Raw genomic sequence first — 23,453 nt, forward strand, 5'->3', positions numbered from 1 at the left:
TAGTGTGGTGCTGGAAGAAAGCAGACATGTTTTTCTAATCCTGAACAATCCCTTTAAGAACTTCTTCTGGAGGGGGGGGACATAAGCCCAGCCCCCAACGTGAAGGATATTTGGCAGAACTAGTGCAGCATTATGAGGCGGTCAGTGTGAGATGTTTGGAGGCAGAGTCGCCACACAAGTCCTGGTCCTGTAGAGCAGCAGCTCGGTCATTTCCTCTCCCTGTCAGCTCTGGAGTTCCCGGGCGTTCACGTTGCAGTGAGGCGGAGTGACCGGCAGGGGGAGTCGGCCTCCCAGAATGGTGGCTGGCCGGCAGGGGGCGCGCGCGTGCTCGCGGAGTGCAGTGTGTGTGTGTGGGCGCCGCCGCTCGGACTTGTTGTTGGGTAAAGTTTTGCTGGAGAGGAAGAGGCGGCTGTGGCGGGTGTGAGCGGCGCTTGTCAGTCCCGGGGGCGGTGCGGGAGCCGGCAGTGCGAGCCCCGTGTGCCGGGAGTGCGGCTATGCGGCTGGAAGTTGTGTGAGTGTCCCCTGTGTGAGGAACTTGTGTCTGGCCGCATGCCTGCCGTCTAGTCACGTCCCGTGTATCGGGGTGCGGCTGCGTGGTGTGACCCGTGTCCCCTCTGGTGTCTCCCGCTGGCGGGCCCAGCTGTCTATGAGCGCCCCCCCGGTGATCCGGCCGCCCAGCCCCGCGGGCCCCGGCCTCTCCCTACAGATCCAGATCGGCCTGAGCCGGGAAGCCGTCCTGCTACCGGAGCCGGGTGAGCTGAGCCTGGGGGCCGTGAGAGAGATGGCCTGCTCCATCGTGGACCAGAAGGTGAGGCCCGCTGCTGCTGTGTGTTACTGCTAAACATCTGCCAGGGCGCCTGCTGGAGCCTTCATCCTCCTCCTCAGCTAACTTGTGTCATCACACATATCTATCACACGTGTATCACTGTACAGTGTCATCACACATATCGATCACACGTGTATCCTTATACTGTATATCACTGTACATGTACAGTGTGTCATCACACATCTATCACACGTGTATCCTTATACTGTATATCACTGTACAGTGGCATCATACATATCTATCATACGTGTATCACTGTACACTGTGTCATCACACATATCTATCACACATGTATCACTGTACACTGTCATCACACATCTATCACACATGTATCACTGTACACTGTCATCACACATCTATCACACGTGTATCACTGTACACTGTCATCAAACATATCTATCACACGTGTATCCTTATACTGTATATCACTGTACAGTGTGTCATCACACGTGTATCACTGTACAGTGTGTCATCACACATCACACGTGTATCCTTATACTGTGTATCACTGTACAGTGTGTCATCACACATCACACGTGTATCCTTATACTGTGTATCACTGTACAGTGTCATCACACATCTATCACACGTGTATCCTTATACTGTATATCACTGTACAGTGTCATCACACATCTATCACACGTGTATCCTTATACTGTATATCACTGTACAGTGTCATCACACATCTATCACACGTGTATCCTTATACTGTATATCACTGTACAGTGTCATCACACATCTATCACACGTGTATCCTTATACTGTATATCACTGTACAGTGTCATCACACATCTATCACACGTGTATCCTTATACTGTATATCACTGTACAGTGTCATCACACATCTATCACACGTGTATCCTTATACTGTATATCACTGTACAGTGTCATCACACATATCTATCACACGTGTATCCTTATACTGTATATCACTGTACAGTGTCATCACACATATCTATCACACGTGTATCCTTATACTGTATATCACTGTACAGTGTCATCACACATATCTATCACACGTGTATCCTTATACTGTATATCACTGTACAGTGTCATCACACGTGTATCCTTATACTGTATATCACTGTACAGTGTCATCACACATATCTATCACGTGTATCACTAACTGTATTGTGTATCATCACACATGTATCACACGTGTATCCTTATACTGTATATCACTGTACTGTGTCATCACACATATCACACGTGTATCACTGTACAGTGTGTCATCACACGTGTATCACTGTACAGTGTGTCATCACACGTGTATCCTTATACTGTGTATCACTGTACAGTGTGTCATCACACATCACACGTGTATCCTTATACTGTGTATCACTGTACAGTGTGTCATCACACATCACACGTGTATCCTTATACTGTGTATCACTGTACAGTGTGTCATCACACATCACATGTGTATCCTTATACTGTATATCACTGTACAGTGTGTCATCACACATCACACGTGTATCCTTATACTGTGTATCACTGTACAGTGTCATCACACATCACACGTGTATCCTTATACTGTGTATCACTGTACAGTGTCATCACACATCTATCACACGTGTATCCTTATACTGTATATCACTGTACAGTGTCATCACACATCTATCACACGTGTATCCTTATACTGTATATCACTGTACAGTGTCATCACACATATCTATCACACGTGTATCCTTATACTGTATATCACTGTACAGTGTCATCACACATATCTATCACACGTGTATCCTTATACTGTATATCACTGTACAGTGTCATCACACATATCTATCACACGTGTATCCTTATACTGTATATCACTGTACAGTGTCATCACACATGTATCCTTATACTGTATATCACTGTACAGTGTCATCACACATATCTATCACGTGTATCACTAACTGTATTGTGTATCATCACACATGTATCACACGTGTATCCTTATACTGTATATCACTGTACTGTGTCATCACACATATCACACGTGTATCACTGTACAGTGTGTCATCACACGTGTATCCTTATACTGTGTATCACTGTACAGTGTGTCATCACACATCACACGTGTATCCTTATACTGTGTATCACTGTACAGTGTGTCATCACACATCACATGTGTATCCTTATACTGTATATCACTGTACAGTGTGTCATCACACATATCTATCACACGTGTATCACTAACTGTATTGTGTATCATCACACATCTATCAAACGTGTATCCTTATACTGTATATCACTGTACAGTGTGTCATCACACGTGTATCACTGTACAGTGTGTCATCACACGTGTATCACTGTACAGTGTGTCATCACACGTGTATCACTGTACAGTGTGTCATCACACGTGTATCACTGTACAGTGTGTCATCACACGTGTATCACTGTACAGTGTGTCATCACACGTGTATCACTGTACAGTGTGTCATCACACGTGTATCACTGTACAGTGTGTCATCACACGTGTATCACTGTACAGTGTGTCATCACACGTGTATCACTGTACAGTGTGTCATCACACGTGTATCACTGTACAGTGTGTCATCACACGTGTATCACTGTACAGTGTGTCATCACACGTGTATCACTGTACAGTGTGTCATCACACGTGTATCACTGTACAGTGTGTCATCACACGTGTATCACTGTACAGTGTGTCATCACACGTGTATCACTGTACAGTGTGTCATCACACGTGTATCACTGTCCAGTGTGTCATCACACGTGTATCACATCACACAATTTATATTGTTATACTGTAAATCACACAGCTGACGCCATTATGCTGTGCGTCGCGCACAATCTAAATAAGCACAAAATTTATCACACAGCCCATCTCTGGGCGCTGTATGGTCACACAGCCCATCTCTGGGCGCTGTATGGTCACACAGCCCATCTCTGGGCGCTGTATGGTCACACAGCCCATCTCTGGGCGCTGTGTGACCATACAACTTCCCTCAACTTCTAGCGTGCTGTATATTACACAGTCATTTAACAATCATGTATCACACAATGTATATCATTATATATCACCCTTCAGCATCTGTAATACATTGTATTTCTTTATTTATGCACTTATATAGCGCTACTATAGTCCGCAGCTCTTTACAGACATTAGCATCACACTGTCCCCAATGGGGCTCACAATCTAAGGTCCCTATCAGTACGTCTTTGGAGTGTGGCAGGAAACCGGAGTACCCGGAGGAAACCCAAGCAAACACGGGGAGAACATACAAACTCCATGCTGATGTTGTCCTTGGTCAGATTCGAACCTAGGATCCCAGCGCTGCAGGATACAAGTGCTAACCACTGAGCCATCGTGCTGTATACATCTATACACCTAGTAACATGATACTGTATGTATCATATAGCCCTGCAGCACACACATCATACAGCTTACATCATGATGTCACACAGCCCTGCAGCATTTTTATGTCACAACTTATTATACACATCACATTACCCAGCTTATCATATACATCATCACACAGCCCTACATCATCTATGTATAACACAACTTATCACACAGCCCTGCAGCAAGAATATGTATACCTCAGATTGTTTGCATCAAATTGGAGTTCTGCCTCTACTTTTTATTTTGGGGGGTATTTAAAGTGTTTGTCCGAGTTATATAAATATAGGCCAGTCAGCATTATAACATATCTACTATTACCTTTTGTAAATAACTCTCTTTATCTATAATGTCTTGTTTCTTCTGTGCTGATGGGGGTCATGTCGTCCACCAGGCTCCGGTGGTGACGTCTCGTGTACAGGCTTCTCCCGGCTATGTACACGAAACGTCAGGGCCTTGTGTGCCCGCCATCTCTCTCTTCTGACTGCCGCGGCTCCTCTGAGGGTTCGCACATGTGCAATCCTTACCAGTGCCTCTGCGTTTGGTTGCCGGCCGGTTCCTGCGCGATCCTTGGCAGTGCCGGCAGCCTTGTGAAAAGATTCACTGAACTGGTGTGCCCGCTCCCTCCCTGGGATCCACTGGTGTGCCCGCTCCCTCCCTGGGATCCACTGGTGTGCCCGCTCCCTCCCTGGGATCCACTGGTGTGCCCGCTCCCTCCCTGGGATCCACTGGTGTGCCCGCTCCCTCCCTGGGATCCACTGGTGTGCCCGCTCCCTCCCTGGGATCCACTGGTGTGCCTCTGCATTTGGTTACCGGCCAGTTCCTGCGCAATCCTTACCAGTGCCGGCAGCCTTATCAAATTGGCTTTGCCCTATTCCACTGGCCATCAGAACCAAAAGCCACCCCCAGGAACAAAACAAAGTATAGCTTAGATATACTTATATATTAGATTAGAGAGAGATCTATATATAGTATGTGGGAATATATATACCGGTCTATATCTCTCTATATATAGATAGAGATTATATATATATATATTTGATCAGTGTGTGTATAATATATATATTATATATTTTACCAATCAATATCTCTATATACATATATATCTATACCATCTATATATAGAGAGAAAGATGTAGATATATCAATATATCATATATGTATATATAGCTAGATCAGTAACTATATACATATAGATTATATTTACTAATCTAGCTCTATATACATATGATATTCACATCTTTTTATCTCTTTCCCACCCATAACTCAAATAACCCCTTTAACAGTTATGTCTGTCTCAGTTGTGACTTCTGAGCTATGTACGTATGTATATATGTGTGTGTGTGTGTGTGTGTATATATATATACACACACACACACACACACACTGCTGCTAAACAACTTGGTATGCAGTTATGTCCCAGGTATGTATGTATATGTGTGTATATATATATATATATATATATATATATATATATATATATATATTTATATTTACACATGCGTTCTGATTATAGGGCAGCAGGGGACCGAGCGTCTAAAAATGCTCTCAGATGCTACTTTTGGGTAGTGTACCTCTTTTTGAGAGATTGACTAGACATGCCATGACGCACTCAGACATTTTGCCTAGTTGACAGACTTTGAGTGAGGACTCATGATTGGACTGAGAGAAGCAGGATGGTCATTTTAACAAATTGACACAGCATTTAGGCCATGCTGTTAGGAGCTGTTGGGAGCTGTGGTTACATGATGGCACACACACATGGCGAACAGGCTCTGGACGACCACCAGTAGTGAGGATCATTTGGTCTGGACAAGCACAAGCAGCTCCCACAGCTTTGTTCACCCTCCAGTCACAGATGGCATCTTCATTACAAACCACTGTCTCTACCCGAACCATTTCCTGGCACTTAACAGATGGAAATTTGGTGTCACAGCGCCCATTACGCGTCCTGCCATTGAAAGTCAGCCACTGTCACCTTCATTTGCAGTGGTGTCGTGAATGAGACACCTGGACTGCTACGGACTAGAACTGTCTTAGCTTTAGTGATGAATCCTGGTTCTGTTTCGGATCCCATGATGGTTGGGTTCTAGTATGGAGGCCTCATGATGAGCTCTTCAAGCCTGCCTTTGGTGTGGAGCTATACCCTTCCCCAACTGATGTTGTGATGATCTGAGGAGCCATCGTTTATGGCATTTGGTCACTCCAAGTTGGGATACTATGGACACTAACAGCTCAGCCATATCTGCAGGACATCCTGCGGCCACACGTGTTGTATCATGGCAGGGCTTTCAGCTGGCATTTTTCAGCAGATACTGCTCACCCACGCACAGCAAGGGTTTCCCAGGAATGTCTTCAGCACATTTCCTTATCCTGCCCGGTCACCAGATTTATCGTCAATCATTGAGCATTTATGGGACCAGCTGGGACACCAGCTTCGACAGCCTAAAAGTGTGCAGGATCTACAGGTCCAGCTGGTGGGAGGCTCCCTGGGACAGCTGATCGGCAGGGGTGCCAAGACACGGACCCCCGCAGATGTGATGATGATGACCTATCCTCAGGATTTCCTGGATAACCCCTTCAATGCAAGACACAAGGTGTTATCAGTTTGGACCTCCATTTACCTCATATGAATAGTAAATTATTATTATAGCGCCATTCATTCCATAGCGCTGTACATATGAGAAGAGGTGCACATACATAATGCAGAACAAGCATGAACAAGACGAGTTACAGACTGGTACAGAAGGAGAGAGGGCCCTGCCCGTGAGGGCTTGCAATCTACATGGTGTGGGAGAAGGACATAGTAGGTGCGGGTGAAGCTGGTCATGGCGGTATAGGGGCAGCAGGGTCACTGGTTGTAGGCTTGTCTGAAGAGGTGGGTTTTTAGGTTTCTTTTGAAGGATTCTACTGTAGGTGAGCGTCTATGTTCTGTAAATAACCTCATTAACCCCATGTTGCTTATTATTAGAGGCACTTGATGGGGTCACTTAGTATTAATATGAGGCACATGGAGGTCCTAAAGTTACACGGTGTCCCCCGATCATTTATCTCATATAATGACAAGTTGGTAACGTTGAGGTTAATGAGTCACATTAACCCCGGTGTTCCTCTGTGCTGCCTGCGGAAGCTGCTCATATCTTTTGGCCTGCTCTTCTTGGTGAGCTGGCTCCCAGGGTGGAAAAGAAGGGTTTGGGTCTCAGGAGTGGGGCTCTCATTTGGCAGACAACACCTCGAAGCCTCGCCCATATACTTGTCGCTGGAGGTCAGCTCTGAAACTACATAGCACCATCAACGTTGTAGTGGAGGGCGCTGGTCACTACAGCACTGCCCCAGTCACCTTCACTCGGAGCAGTGCGGCCCTTGCCAGTGTTGTCCACTACAATGATGGCTGTGCTGTGTAGTTTCAGAGAGAACTTCCAGCAGCAAAGCTGTACAGAGCAGCTGATCGGCGATCCTGAGGATAGGACATCACTTAAAGGGATTTTCATTTTATTTTTTAAGGGTAACTGCAGACATTGCAGAACACGTGTGTTTTTTGTTTTTTTTCCACGCAGATTGATCTGACAAATCATGTGTGTGCAAAATTTTGGATTTTAAAATTCACAGCACTTCAATTGTTTGTGCGATTGCACACCTTATGTAGAGTGCTTTTCCCTATAGAATTCAGTGGGGTTGTTACCATAAATAGAACATTGACACCAAAAACTGCAACAAAAAAAAAGCTCCAACTGAGAGAGAGTGCAGATTACTCTGCATATTTTGTGCAGGCACCCTAAGGCCGAATGCACGTGGCCATGAGCGATCCGTGGTATCCCGGGCTGGATATGGATAATACACTCATATGATGTATACCAGTGTATTACTGTAGTGCAGTGAGTAGTTCTAGTGCTGACTCGCTGACGGCAGTGCACGGGCTGAAGATCTGATTGGTAGGTAGAGCAGCAGTGTGACAGTTTGAGCCGTTTTACTTTTTACTCTGTAGTAACTTTGGAGTCTGACGTATCCTGTGTGGGCGGACATCATGGTCGCTCAGTGGGTAGCACTGGTCCTAGGTTTGGATCTGCATGGCGTTTATATGTTCTCCCCGTGTTTGTATAGATTTCTCCCACACTCCAAAGACATACTGATGCAGTGGTGGCTAACTCCTGGCACTCCAGCTGTTGTGAAACTACAACTCCCAGCATGCATTGTTGCTCTGCTCTACTCAGAATGCTCATAAAAATGAATGAATAAAGCGTGCTGGGAATTGTAGTTCCACAACAGCTGGAGTTGAGCCACAGTACAGGGAATTTAGATTGTGAGCTCTGTCTGCAAAGAGCTGTGGAGTATGTAGGGGCTATAGAAGCAGGTAAACCATGGACACCGCTCGTATGTATGATGAGACATTTGAGATGTTTCACCAGTAAATACAAAATCTTTGAGTCATTTCCTTCTCCCAAATTGGGATTGTTCATCTCTGACAGGCAGATAAGCGATCACCCAGCTCTCCTGGGTACTGGGGTGTATTCCCGCTGGTCAGGAGTTATGTCTGTATAGTCACCCAGGTGCCATTGAAGCTGAGCTGTGCCAGCGCCCCGCGGGCACAGGAGGAACCTCGAGAGGAAATGGAAGCACAGCAGAGGAAGTGTGTACCGAGGCCTGCTCATGAGCATTCATAGATGTATTTCATCTGCAGGTGTAGCAGTGAGGAACTTGTCCATTAATCCCTGTGGAATTTGCCCAGCACGTCGAGTTATGCTGCAGATTTCTTCCACTCAATTTACATCCTGTGTGGATGTACCCCTATATTGTGTATTGAATCTTTCCCAGCGTATACGTTAAAAATATACTTTTATGGGGCATTTTGCACAATACATATAAATGTATTGTGCAAAATGCCCCATAAAAGTATATTTTTAACGGGGTGGGATGTGTTAAAAATCAGTACTGACGCTCGCTGAACCCCTACTGCTGCTCCATCTCCACTGTGTTCCACGTCCTGGTCCAGGCTCCACACACAGCGAGTGGCATGGGTTACCCGCTCAGCAGTGGTGTCCTGCCTCACTGACTGGCGGTCCAGGGACTAGAGAGCAGCATGGCAGAGGATCAGTGAGATTATGTCTAAACCATTCTGCCCCCTAGAAACCGCTTCCATGTGCTGTGAGAAGGGAGAACCCATCTTATAAATACTGCTGTAATGTACACAGGGGACATTCGGTCGCTGAACCCTGGTGTTGGGGGCTGTGCCCCTGTTTGGAGCGAGGTTCTTTAATCTTTATGTACATGTAGTGCTAAAAGAGAGATGTATCAGACTTTACACCATTGTTATTATTGCTATATAAGTTGTAACGTTTCCCACTGCTTGTCCCTTCTGGCGGTCTTATGATGTGGCACAGGTTGTAACCATAAATTATAGTAAATGTGCCGATAGCGGCCACATACAGCTCATCTCTTCGTATTTCTAAAAAGTTGCAATTTCCTTTGCACAAAATATACTTGAGAATTTTGTACACTGGAAAATTAGTGTACAGCCAAAGATAACCCCCATGGATTTCAGCCAGAGGTGCACCAAATCTATTAAGAGGTCTTTGATGCACTGCCCTACTGAGTATAAGCGACTCGTTAAGAGATTTGCAGATGCGGAGCTGATGGCGTTAGTGCATTGTCCACAGTGATTATCTGAGGGAATTCCCTGTTTAGATCAGCATCCTTGAAGACTATGAAAATGGAATGGTCCGCACTCAGTTTACATGGGTCACGCAGAATATTCATATTAAATTAAAATGTATTCACATTAATAGCACAAACAAACATGATAAAATATAAGTATTGGCCAATACTGCAAAAATTACTGAGGATGTTGTAACAAATAGAAATGAATCAATTGCCCAAATCAATGGGACTCACATAAAGAATACCAATTGAAACAATGAACGTGTATTTGGTCTGTTATCCAAGATGGTTACAATGGATCAATTGGTCAAAATATGTATGACAGTTGCTGTCTCTACTTTATATACCCGGGTACAAAATAGCTGAATAATTTCCAAGTTCTTACATAAATTCGCAATCAGACCCTAAGGCTGGGTTCACACCTGAGCGTTTTACAGCGCGTTCCTACGCGCTGTAAAACGCTCAACAAGGAGAAACCAATGATTCCCTATGGGAATGGTTCACACTTGGGCGTTTTACAGCGCGTACGATCGCGCTGTAAAACGCCCGACGCTCCAAAAAGTACATGAGCGACTTTTGGGGCGTTTGTGGCCATAGGACACTGTAGTGAATCACACAAACGCGCGTCAAACGCGCGTTTACTATTACAAAAACGCGCATAAAAATGCGCGTCAAAAACGCGCGTAAAACGCGCGTTTGCGCAACGCTCAAGTGTGAACCCAGCCTTAGGCTACTTTCACACTAGCGTTCGGGTTTCCGTTCGTGAGCTCCGTTTGAAGGAGCTCACGAGCGGACCCGAACGCAGCCGTCCAGCCCTGATGCAGTCTGAATGGAGGCGGATCCGCTCAGACTGCATCAGTCTGGCGGCGTTCAGCCTCCGCTCCGCTCGCCTCCGCACGGACAGGCGGACAGCTGAACGCTGCTTGCAGCGTTCGGGTGTCCGCCTGGCCGTTCGGAGGCGTGCGGATCCGTGCGGATCCGTCCAGACTTTCAATGTAAGTCAATGGGGACGGATCCGTTTGAAGATGCCACAATGTGGCTCAATCTTCAAGCGGATCCGTCCCCCATTGACTTTACATTGAAAGTCTGAACGGATCCGCGCAGGCTACTTTCGCACTTGCGCACTTGCGAATTTTTTTAAAGTTATTAATGCAGACGGATCCGTACTGAACGGAGCCTCCGTCTGCATTAATATGAGCGGATCCGTTCAGAACGGATCCGCCCGAACGCTAGTGTGAAAGTAGCCTTATAGAGCGATGGTTCAGATGGAGAGTAAATTCGATATGACGGCTTAATTAGAGCCGGCACTGGGGTGTCACTCTATATTCAATTTGAATATTATTGCGGATCGATATTATAAGGTGAGAATTGTTGAAGTACTCAGTTTTGCAGTCATAACTCTCAGTCCGTTGTATCACGCTCCTTTCCCACAGACCTGTGGTGTCTTTATCGCAAGGTTGTATCCAAATCTCGCTACCTTGTAGCTGTATTATCGCCAGTATACCTCCGTCTCTCCGTTCTATACAGCTGGCTGCTCTTAGCGATTCTTAGGCACTTGAATCCAATGTTGAGTCGATTCTTTATCGAAGATATTTACTACCGGTAGTATTCTTGTAACTTCTTCCTAGAAAGGCACTGAATTTAACTGATCCTTGAAGACGTTTAGATATGTACTGTATACTGGTACTCTGGTGACCGTAGTGTGACAAGTGCCACCGCTATCTACTGTGCTCTTTTTGTTTAGGCCTCGTGCACATGACCGTATGGTCGGGCCGCATCCGAAAGATTTGGACAGCCTACTGTGTGCCGTCTGCATCCTTATGTCCGTTCCGTGGCTCCAAAGATGCAAAAAAATAATATATATGGCACATGACTCATTCTTGTCTGTTTTGCAGACAAGGATAGTAAATTTGAAGAGAGTTAAAAAAAAATAATGAAAAAACGGCGGTGTGCCCGTAGCCAGGATCTGTCTTTTGCGGCCCCTCGATTTGCGGACCGCAAAACTGATATGGTTGTGTGCATGAGGCCTTAGATAACCTGTAAGGCTGTGTTCACATTGCGTTAAAAGGATCCATAGGGGTTTGACAATAGGTCATTGGCTTCCTTAGAAACGGAAAGCAGGACACTAGTGTGAACAGACCTGAATTTGACTTGCGGTTCGGTAGACCTGGTGGACCAGAGCTCATGCACACTGACATAAGTGTTTTGCTGATACGGACAGCGCAACTTTTGCGACCCAATTGAGGTGAACAGGTCCGTTTCAGTCTGCAAAAAATGTGGATCAGATACGGGCCAAAACTATAGTCGTGTGCATGAGCCCCAAGGCTAGAGGAGGTACTGTGTGTGCAGGTCCCTTCTGTTTCTGCTGAAAATAACGTGAAGTATTTTCCAGTGTGTGTGGGTCAGTGGCTATCTGGTGGCAGAGGTGCACTCATTGCAGCCACGGGGGTTTATTTGGCTTGTGAAGTTACTGTATGTGTGCCGCTGCTGTTACCATAGAAACCGTTCTGTTGGGTATGTTTTATTGCATTGTTACTGTGCAGTTTTCTGGGTCAGAAGTCATATTGCTGTGTGTGAGAATTTTTCTGAATGTTTTTGTGTGATGGGTTTTCTAATTGATTTGCATCAGCCGTGTCCTTCCTGGGAGCTATGTCTGGCCAGGGGTATGATCTGGTTGTTGGAAGGTCTGCAGTTTATCACCTGACGTTTAAAGGGGTTATCCAGGAATTTATATTGATGAACGATCCTCTAGATATGTAATCAATATCAGATTGGTGGGAGTCCGACACCCCTGGTGATCAGCTGCTAGGCTACGCGACGTCACCTACGCCTAGTGGCTGCTCTGCCTCGTTCACGTCAATGGGGCTGAGCTGCAATACCAGGCACTGCCACTATACCGTGTACGGCTATGACTGGAAAGCTGCGCGGCACCAGAGCTGTGGTGAGCCTGGCGGCTCCCTGAAACAGCTGATCGGCAGGGGTGCCAGGACTCGGACCACTGCAGATGTGGATGTGATAATATAGACGGGGTGGCACTGCTCAGCCCCTTCACAAACACACACACTGGATCAGCTGCGACCGGATTGTGACCCACCTTCCCTGTTAGCGGTGCTCTGCCCACAATAGTCCTTTGAGTGTAAATAGGTAGAAAAATTGGGTGACACTCGCCATAGATGAGAAGTAGTAGTCTTTATTCCACGGATGAAATTGTCATAGGCATTGGACGGACCACACACTGCAGGCAAACACTTGTGGCGACAGCCGTTTTGCGCCGCAGCGCTTCCTCAGGCCTGAGTGTTTGCCTGCAGTGTGTGGTAGTGATAACCTATTCTGAGGATAGGTCATCATTATCAATTCCTGAACAACCCCTTTAAGGGCCCATTCACACTGGCTGTATGAACAGGTGCGGACCCATTCATTTCAATGGGGCAGCAAAAGATTTGGACAGCATCCATAGTTCCATTCCACGGCCCCACAAAAGGAAAAAATACATTTTTCTATGATACAGCCGACCATGTGCGGTACACAAATTGTGGAAAGCACACAGGCTGGCATCCGTGTTTTGCAGATCCGCAAAACACTACGGTCGTCTGAATGAGCCCTAAGGCGTATTTCGCAGTAGTGATATTTCCATCAGGATGCTTTCCGTTTACACAATAGATAGTCGTCCAGACTATCCAGCGCTTCCATCCAAGCCAGTGGGGTCCATTTCTCACTGATGGTTGTGGTGAGTGTGTTCTTCAGTTTTTCTTCATGTGCGTGAAAACATGCAATCCTGCTGGAAAGAACTGAAGCGCTTGGCATAGTCGCAGACAGAAATCCGCTTGCACGCAAAACAATCAGTTTTTCGCTGAACAGACCCCTTTATAAAAGGCCTTTAAGACTTGCTACAACTTTTGTAGAATACCACAGATCCCTATTGACAAGTTATGTAAGAAAACAAAACAAAAAATCTTGATTTTGATGGCTAGCAGTAGCATCTATCTGCCGGATTTAAAAACACATTAAAATAGGAAGTCAACTTTGGATTCGTATTTTAAAATGTTTTCAAATGGCAGATAGGAAAATTTAAGTCATTTACCGAAGTCTCGCACAACTTCGGACGAACCAAAGGTTTCCTACAAGGATCAAATACATTATAAATGCTATACGGAAGCCAAATCCAAGTGGTGCACAATACGCCCCATGTTTAGGCTCCATTCACACATCCGCAATGTGTTTTGCGGATACACGGAGACACGGATCCGCAAAACACGGAAAGCGGCAATGTGCGTTCCGCATTTTGCGGACCGCACATTGCCGACATAATAGAATATGCCTGTTCTTGTCCGCAATTGCGGACAAGAATAGGACATGTTCTATTTTTTGCGGAAACGGAAGCACGGATGCGGAAGTGCGGATCCGCAAATGTGGATGCGGACAGCACATTCTGTCCCCATAGAGAATGAATGGGTCCGCACCCTTTCCGCAAAATTGCGGAAAGGATGCAGACCCATTTTGCGGACGTGTGAATGGAGCCTTATAAGTACTATAGACATGTCAGGTCTGTCGGGGTGTTCTCTGATGTAACCGTGTTATGTGCACATTCATCTCATCCTCGCTCAGATGCCGGGAGTCCGGCGTGGTGACGTCACCGGCAGTATCTGGGGCACAGGCTGCTTCGGCAGGCAGAAGTGATTTAGCTTTGACCTCTTGTACTGACACACAGGATCCGGGTGGCTGCTGGTGGGCAGGGCATGTGTGATGTATCGCCAAGGTGGGAAATGGATACATCAGTGATGAAATCACAGCTCGTGTCTATGAAATTGAGAGCAGATTTTGATGTTGCTGGCGACATGATGGGTGTGTGCTGTGCGCACTGGTTGCAAAGTGTAAATATGGGAGTGTAAAACATTTCCTGCACTTTGACTTATTACGTCATTTGAACAGCTCTCCGTCCTTCCGTTTCAGATCTAAATAGAAAATCCTATTGATAAATGTAGTTTATTTTTGTTTCCTCGCTGCACGTGCCTATGAAGGGGGTCCACAGACTGCTCTCTACACTTCCGGATACAAAAAGCTATTCCCTATCCACAGGATGCTGCATAACTATTAGGTCGGTGAGGCTCCTGCCGCTCGCAGCTCCCCAGAAATGGAAGGAGCAGCTCTTTGGGATGTGTGCCCCTGCTCCATTAATTTCTACGGGAGCGCCAGATATGTGACCAGCCGCTCCGTCCATTTCCAGGGCATCTCCATGGGGTTTGGGGCCTCCATTCTCCTGATCGGTGGCGGACCCAGCAGTAGGGTATGATAGTTATAGCATCTCTCCTGTGTTATAACCGGAATACCCCCTTAAGTCCAGTTTCATACAAGCGTGCGTGTAACAAGCTCTCTATGGGAGCCATCGTAAATTTCAGTTATGTCTTTGACCAGTTTTCTGGCATAAATGATGATAAATGTGTCAGGTTAAGGAGTCCCGCCCCTTCAGCTAAGCCCCACCCACTTAGCTGGATTTTGTACATGTTCTTTAAGGTCTCACTCTAGAAATTTGCTTTTGGTGCCTGAACTTCTGGTGTGTTTTGGGTAATTTCTTACTTTAATTTCTCCTGATTTATTGTACTCAAAGCCTTTTTTTTTTCTGGCAAACAGGTTTACTTAGGTTTTTGTTTCTTTATTGCGCTGTACTGAAAAGTGGAGTGTGTAGCAGCAGATTTGAGGTGCTGTAAAGATGAAGTCACAGACTGATTATTGAGCTCTACAAGCAATTGGCCCAAATACGGCAGAAGTGGCCCAAATCATTAAAAATAAAAAGCTAGCATTTTGTAATTATAAAAAAACCCAGAGCAATGAAGATAAGGAAATCTACAAGATTAGGCAGAAAGAGGCCAAGCAATTTATAAGAACTTCTAAAGCGCAGGCAGAAGAAAAACTAGCTCAGTCTATGAAAAAAGGGGATAAGACATTCTTCAGATATATAAATGAAAAAAGGAAATTAAAACAAGGAATAACTAAATTAAAAATAAAGGACGGAAGGTATGTAGAAGAGAATAAAGGGCTAGCCGACTGCCTTAATGAATACTTCTGTTCAGTTTTTACAAAAGAAAAAGAAGGAGAAGGACCTCCACTAGAAAGGATGACTATTAAATCGTTTGATGCATGTGTCTTTACAGAGGAAGATGTTCTAAGTTTGCTGTCTAAAGTGAAGACAAATAAGTCACAGGGGCCTGATGAGATACACCCAAAATTATTAAAAGAGCTTAGTGGTGAGCTGGCAAAACCGTTAACAGATTTATTTAACCAATCATTAGTAACAGGAGTCGTCCCGGAAGATTGGAAATTGGCAAATGTCGTGCCCATTCACAAGAAAGGTAGTAGGGAGGAATCGAGCAACTATAGACCAGTGAGTCTGACATCAATAGTAGGCAAATTAATGGAAACCCTATTAAAGGATAGGATTGTGGAACATCTAAAATCCCATGGATTGCAAGATGAAAAACAGCATGGGTTTACTTCAGGGAGATCATGTCAAACAAATCTTATAGATTTTTTTGACTGGGTGACTAAAATAATAGACGGTGGAGGTGCAGTAGACATCGCATATCTAGATTTTAGTAAGGCTTTTGACACTGTCCCACATAGAAGACTTATCAATAAACTGCAGTCATTGAGCATGGGCTCCCATATTGTTGAGTGGATTAGGCAGTGGCTGAGTGACAGACAACAGAGGGTTGTAGTCAATGGAGAACATTCAAAACAAGGTCATGTTACCAGTGGGATTCCACAGGGATCTGTACTGGGACCAATTTTGTTTAATATCTTCATAAGTGACATTGCAAAAGGCCTCGATGGTAAGGTTTGTCTTTTTGCTGATGACACAAAGATATGTAACAGGGTTGATGTTCCTGGAGGGAAACGCCAAATGGAAAAGGACTTAGGAAAACTAGAAGAATGGTCAGAACTCTGGCAACTGAAATTTAATGTGGATAAGTGCAAGATAATGCACCTGGGGCGTAAAAACCCAAGGGCAGAATATAGAATATTCGACACAGTCCTGACCTCAGTATCTGAGGAAAGGGATTTAGGAGTAATTATTTCAGAAGACTTAAAGGTGGGAAGACAATGTAATAAAGCAGCACGAAATGCAAGCAGAATGCTTGGATGTATAGGGAGAGGTATAAGCAGTAGAAAGAGTGAAGTGCTTATGCCGCTGTACAGAACACTGGTGAGACCTCACTTGGAGTATTGTGCACAGTACTGGAGGCCATATCTCCAGAAGGATATAGATACTCTAGAGAGAGTTCAGAGAAGAGCTACTAAACTAGTACATGGATTGCAGGATAAAACTTACCAGGAAAGGTTAAAAGACCTTAATATGTATAGCTTGGAAGAAAGAAGAGACCGAGGGGATATGATAGAAACTTTTAAATACATAAAGGGAATCAACTCGGTAAAGGAGGAGAGCATATTTAAAAGAAGAAAAACTACCACAAGAGGACACAGTTTTAAATTAGAGGGGCAAAGGTTTAAAAGTAATATAAGGAAGTATTACTTTACTGAGAGGGTAGTGGATGCATGGAATAGCCTTCCTGCAGAAGTGGTAGCTGCAAATACAGTGAAGGAGTTTAAGCATGCATGGGATAGGCATAAGGCCATCCTTCATATAAGATAGGGCCGGGGCTATTCATAGGATTCAGATATATTGGGCAGACTAGATGGGCCAAATGGTTCTTATCTGCCGACACATTCTATGTTTCTAATTGTTGGGCTACTTTCACACTAGCGTTTACGTTTTCTGATATTAAGATCCGTCTTAGGGGCTCAATACTGGGAAAAAAACGCTTCAGTTTTGACCCCATTCATTGTCAATGGCGACAAAACAGAACAGAATGCTCCAAAATGTATTCCATTCCGTTTATTTTTATATTTTTTAACCCCTCCATCCCTAATTTACTTACCATTCTGTATTAGAAATGCTATTATTTTCCCTTATAACCATGTTATAAGGGAAAATAATAAAGATCGGGTCCCCATCCCGATCGTCTCCTAGCACAGTGCGTGAAAATCGCACCGCATCCGCACTTGTTTGCAATTCACTTCTATGGGGCCTCGTGAAATACGCACAATATAGAGCTTTCTGTGATGCGTGAAAATCACCGCTCATGTGCACAGCCCCATTGGAGTGAATGGGTCCAGATTCAGTGCAGGTGCAATCCGTTCACCTCACACATTGCACCCACGTGGAATTCTCGCCCGTGTGAAAGGGGCCTTATGGGCCGGTGCGTGGTAACCTGGCCTGGATTCCTGCTGAGAGCCGGCGCGCACGGCGTCATGGGTTGCTATGATGCCGTGCGCTTCATGCTGCTGTTGCACTACAGTAATACACTGGTATAGATCATATTCGGCCGTGTGCATTCTGCTTTATAGGGTGAAAAATACAGTATTTTGTTGTTCTGGCTTTCTCTTGAAGTACCTCTTCAATGCTGTGCAGTACATGTACAGAAACATAGTCCCTGCGCACAGCTGGACCTCATGAGCCACGGAAAGTGACCGCCTGCTTGGCAGTCTTGTAGAATTTTTCCATCCTCTTGGATTGAAGAACTACTTCACTAAGAAATAGCTACGTGCAGCTGGCTGTCCAGAGCGATTACGCGCTAAATGACTCATGGAGTCTACCTACAAGTGAAGCTTCATTTGATGTTAAGGCAGATATTTCCTCTTTTTTACTGTAATGTGGCTTTTTCCTTTATTTTATAGCAGCACCCTTGAAGGTGAGAAGTGGGCCCCATGCACATGGATGGTGTCTGCAGGCGGTGTTCCTGTGGCATCCCAAATTTCATCTTATGATGCCTCCATCCATCCCTGCATTGTACATTTACACTGCGCGTAGGAGAAAGTACCCCCATAACCTCTGATCGTGTGCATAGAGAGGTACAGTGGGACCCCAAAGACTTCTGGGGGTGGCTCATTACTCCTGGAGCTTTCCTGAGCTGTCTTGTGCTCATGGGCTCTTCACACGCTACGTTTTTTTTTAGAATGTTTTTGCGCCTCCATCTGTAATTCTGGACTACATCCTAAAATATGGTAGTTATGTATTATATTTGAAATAATGTGTCTTGGATCATGTTTTTTAGTTTTTTTAAGCCCCTCCATATTGGGGGACGTTTTCCGCACCTGGGATAAACGGCAGGGAAAATGCCTAGGGGATTCAGCCCTTTCCTATTCTACTATGTTTTACTGACTGGGTTCTGCATCATGTCAGCGATTTCACTTTCCAGGGCATGTGTGATTCACTACCCCCCCCCCCCCGCCCCCAACCTGCGAGCTTAGGAATGAAGCATTTCCTCTTTTAAGGCACTTTCTTATTTTAGGGAATTTCTCATGGCTTTCACACAGTGTTTGATCAGTGATTGTGAGCCAAAACCAGGTGCGGGTCAGAACCACAGAACAGGTGTACATTTTTCCATTGCGCTTCATGCTAATGACCGTATTTTGTATCCGTGTCCAATTCATATTTTTTTTCCGACATTTAGATCACTCCTCCCCATACTCTATGTAAATGCAGCGCTCTCATTCACTGAGTAGAAGCTAAAGGGCTGCTCTGGATTATACTGTATATTACAAAAGGCCCTTTGATAATTGATCATAAAGTGTCCTCAGCTTGGACACCTTGCAGTAAGCGTTAAATTACCCTGTGGGACAACCACGGAGAGTGCAACATTGCACAGGGCCCTTTCATACCTATTGATGAGCAATAATGCAGGACAGGTCCTCCAGAGCTACGGATCCCGAACAGAGGACCTCCATCTTTTAAAGCAGAATTCCCCCGTAGGTTACATGAAGATTAGTTTTTTTTCTACCGGACAGTGTTCTTAGACTGAAAGTAAAATATTCTTGAGACTTGTGTCTAGCGTCTTATTCAACTTGGTAGTGCTTTGAGTTGTAGAGGTTTTCTTTAGAATCCCTTCTGTCCTACGAGTGATGTCGGTCACTACTTCCAGATGCGCCCCTCCTCCTTCTGAATCTCCGGGAATTTAGGAGGGGTGGTAGCTGGCTCATTTCACACTCCTCCCCTCCATCCGGGGCATTGAATCCCTTTGCTGCCGGAGGGCCTTGCTGCATTGGAGAGGAATGTGCTGCAGAACCTGCTCTGTGGCTGGAAGTGTTTCTGTGCGCAGGTTATGAGTCACAGTCCAAATGATGTTACCTCTTCTAGGTTTGAATTTTGGGTTAAGTTGTAAAGGTTTTTCTCTTAGCTAACACATGTTTTGGTAGCACAGCGAGTGTCTGGAAAGGCTTCTTCCATATGTGCTTTGTATTGTATTATGGTAGAGAGGTAAAACAATGGTTCTTCAAGTAACAGTCCACCTTTTGTATAAGAGGAGACCGCTCAAAGGAAAGGTGTGAGAGTGGCAGGTCTAAAATATCACATAAAATGAAGATTTCAAGGGTCTGTGTGGGAAGACGCCGAATTTTGCTTGTAGGATTGTCCCTGTGTATTACAGAAAAGTCTGTTTTCTTCAGCTCTGGCTTCTTGCCTCCTCTTTCCATGTATACAGTATCTTTCCCTGACTGGACTCTCATTTGTGCTCTCCCCCTCGCACATAAATCCCAGCCTTCTGCAGCAGCGATTACCATAAACCTGCTAGTTTAATATTATTCCACATTAATCTTTCTACTAGCAAATGTTACAGCTCTGAATTTTGCCAACATGATCATCCCTTGGATTTTGCAGAAATACATTTTTTTTTTTTTGCCAGCGAAGGATGTGGTATTAAAGTAACACAGTACTTAAAAAATGCAGACCCCACTGATCTAATATTATTGACCTGTATTGAGGATAGGTCATCTATATTGTACTCTCTGAGAACTGCTTTAAAGCTGTCCACTAAGGGTCCATTCACACGTGCAAATGGGTCTGCATCTGTTCAGCAATATCGGGAATGGTTGCGGACTCATTCATTCTCTATGGGGCCGGAAGGGATGCGAAGAGCACACTATGTGCTGTCCGCATCCACATTTCCAGGGGTGCGGCCCCAAGCTTCCAAAGCGCGGCCCCAGGCTTTGGCCTCCCCCCAAAAATAGAACATGTCCTGTCCTATTCTTATCCGCAATTGCGGCAGTTCTATGAGGGGTGCCAGCCAGGTGTATTGCGGATCCGCAATACACTACGAACGTGTGAATGGACCCTAACGCAGTTAATTGGTTTATGAATATTTTTAATATTTATTTTAGGCTACTTTCACACTTGTGTTTTTGCCTGATACATTCTCGCGTAGCCTCCATTTTTGATAATACAACCGGCTGCATCCGTTACGAATGGATTCAGTTGTATTATCTTTAAAATAGCAATGTCGGATCCGGCATTAAAACCATTGTAGCGCCGAGAAAATGGATCCGAGACCATTGACTCACGTTGTGTGTTATGCTGGATCCATTTTACTCCACATCCCATACCAGACAGAAAGCCGTTGCTTGCAGCGCTTTTTGTGTCCGTCTTGGGAACGCAACCGAACAGAATGCATTATGCTGCACTCCGTTCTGTTCCATTTTGTCCCAATTGACATGAATGGGGACAAAACTGAAGCGTTTTTCTCTGGTATTGGGATCCCAACACTGGAAAAGTAAAACGCACATGTGAAGGTAGCCTTACTCATTTATAAAGCGCTGACATATTCTGCAGACATTATCATCACTCACTGTCCCCAATGGAGCTCACAATCTAAAATATTCTCTAGCATTCCATGCAGATGTAGTCCTTGGTCGGATTTGAACCTAGGACCCCCAGCTGCAAGGCATCTGTACTAACCAGTGAGTCACCGTGCTGCCGAAGCACTCCGGAGAGTCAGCGCTCGGTAAGAAAATGAATGTCGCTAGTATTTACAAACTGAGGAAATGGTACATTTTATTTACCCAGAGATCTTTCAATTGCAACAAAACTTGTAATTTCTGCAGTTAAGCCTGTATTTTTTTTAACTCGGTTGTACATGGGGGCCATCTTATTAGTGACTGATGACATTGCTTATTTAAATGTTTACACATGGATACCTCTCAGTTCCTGATAACATGGCCCCTTGTACAACTGAGCTCACAAAGAGCATAAATTTAATTGTATAAATTACAACTTTAGGGAATCTTTTCCCATAAAACGATATGACAATCTGCCTGCAGATTGCACAGCGTTTTATGGTGATATCCTCTTTTTTGATCCTCTCAGCATACTGACAGCAGCTTTGCCTGCTCTATATCCTGCTTACATCATATCCAGATTTGGCTTGCGAAAGGTCCTTTCTAGACCAAAGCGTTGCCCGAATGAATCTGGATTGTCTAAAACTGTGCTGAAAAAAATATATAAGGGCAGGCAAGCGTTCCCTCGCATCAATCGCCTGCTCGCTAGAGGAGGAGACCGCTGCTATTACATGCAGAGATCTCCTCCTCAATATAGGGAGGAGCGATCGCTAATGCATTGATCGTCCCTATACTGTCTCATTGTTTGCCAGCAGTAGTGCGCCTATTACACGACTTGATTTGCCGCCGACAAACCAGCAAATTCATCCCAATTACCAGATGAATGAGCATTTAATAGGGCCCTAACTTTGTTGCATGGATTAAAAAAGTTTATTCACTTTGCATCTTTAAAGGGGTTATCCGAGACTAACAAATGCCCCCCATACGCCCAGGCCCCTCGCAATGAATCTTCTTACCTGGCTCCCCGCACCGCTCCATGTCCCTGCAACGCCGCAGCTGCTTCTCCCTATGCACGGATGAAAATATCCGGTGTTGGAGGGGGAGCAGCCAAGGGAAGGTGGGGACTAGCATCGCTGGTCACGCTAGGGAGGCTCGCCCCCGTCACCACCTGCCATTGGCTGCTTCCGCCGACACCGGATGTTTTCATCCGCGCACGGGGAGAAGCATCTGCAATGGTAGTAATGGGCAAACGCTTAACAATCTGAGCGTAATATAGATACTTTTATTCACAAATAGTACAATTTCTAGCTTACTGGTGATCAGTAAAAACCCAAACCTTTCCTGCACTATAACCCTAGTTTTCCCTTCTCCCACGACAGCACCACAGAGAGAGAGAGGATCCGCCCCCAGGGATCAGGAAACCTACAGAATAAAAAGGTGGAGCCTCTCTTCCCCTTCAGTGGTTTCCTGTCCCTGGAGTAGGAGACCTACAGTTCTTTTTCAAGTTCTTACTGCCAGTCTGTGTATCCTAGGGGGTCCCTAGAGGGCTGGCGGTATCCTGCCGGGACCTGTGCCCTGCGTGCGCAGGCTGACAGGATCCTAGGATTCGGAGGGGCTCCCCTGGGTCTTGCGGCAGTCGCGTGGGCATCTTTTACTAAAGTAATGCCACGCTACTATCCTGCTGTGTAGGTGGTTACGGAGTAGCGTGACTACTTCCGGTAGCTGGAGAAGCGGGTGATGTACCTCCGGAGGCACGTGGTGACACTGTTCCGGCCCTGTGCTGTTCAAAGAGCATCACTCCTCACCGGAGAAGCCGAGGCACTGACAGATTATTGTGATCCGAGGAGCGGCGCATCGTGATAGAAGCGGCTGATACAGCCTTACAGGTTATGGAGGCATGATAATTATGTCCCTCTCTCCCTATTTCCCTGGCCATAACTTCTGGCAGAAAGGGGTTAC

The 23,453-nt window shown here is 45.3% G+C and overlaps 1 protein-coding gene across 1 annotated transcript in view; it reads left to right on the plus strand.

Annotated features, from left to right (window-relative positions):
- Positions 1-336: 336 nt before the first annotated feature.
- PRKD1 (protein kinase D1) overlaps positions 337-23,453 on the plus strand; it is a 134,850-nt gene continuing 111,733 nt past the window's right edge. The window contains exon 1 of the mRNA XM_044272177.1: positions 337-808. Coding sequence (XP_044128112.1) covers positions 647-808 — 162 coding nt within the window. The 5' untranslated portion in view covers positions 337-646. The remainder of the gene's footprint in view (positions 809-23,453) is intronic.

Source organism: Bufo gargarizans, chromosome 11, assembly GCF_014858855.1.
Source record: "Bufo gargarizans isolate SCDJY-AF-19 chromosome 11, ASM1485885v1, whole genome shotgun sequence".
NCBI lineage: Eukaryota > Metazoa > Chordata > Amphibia > Anura > Bufonidae > Bufo > Bufo gargarizans.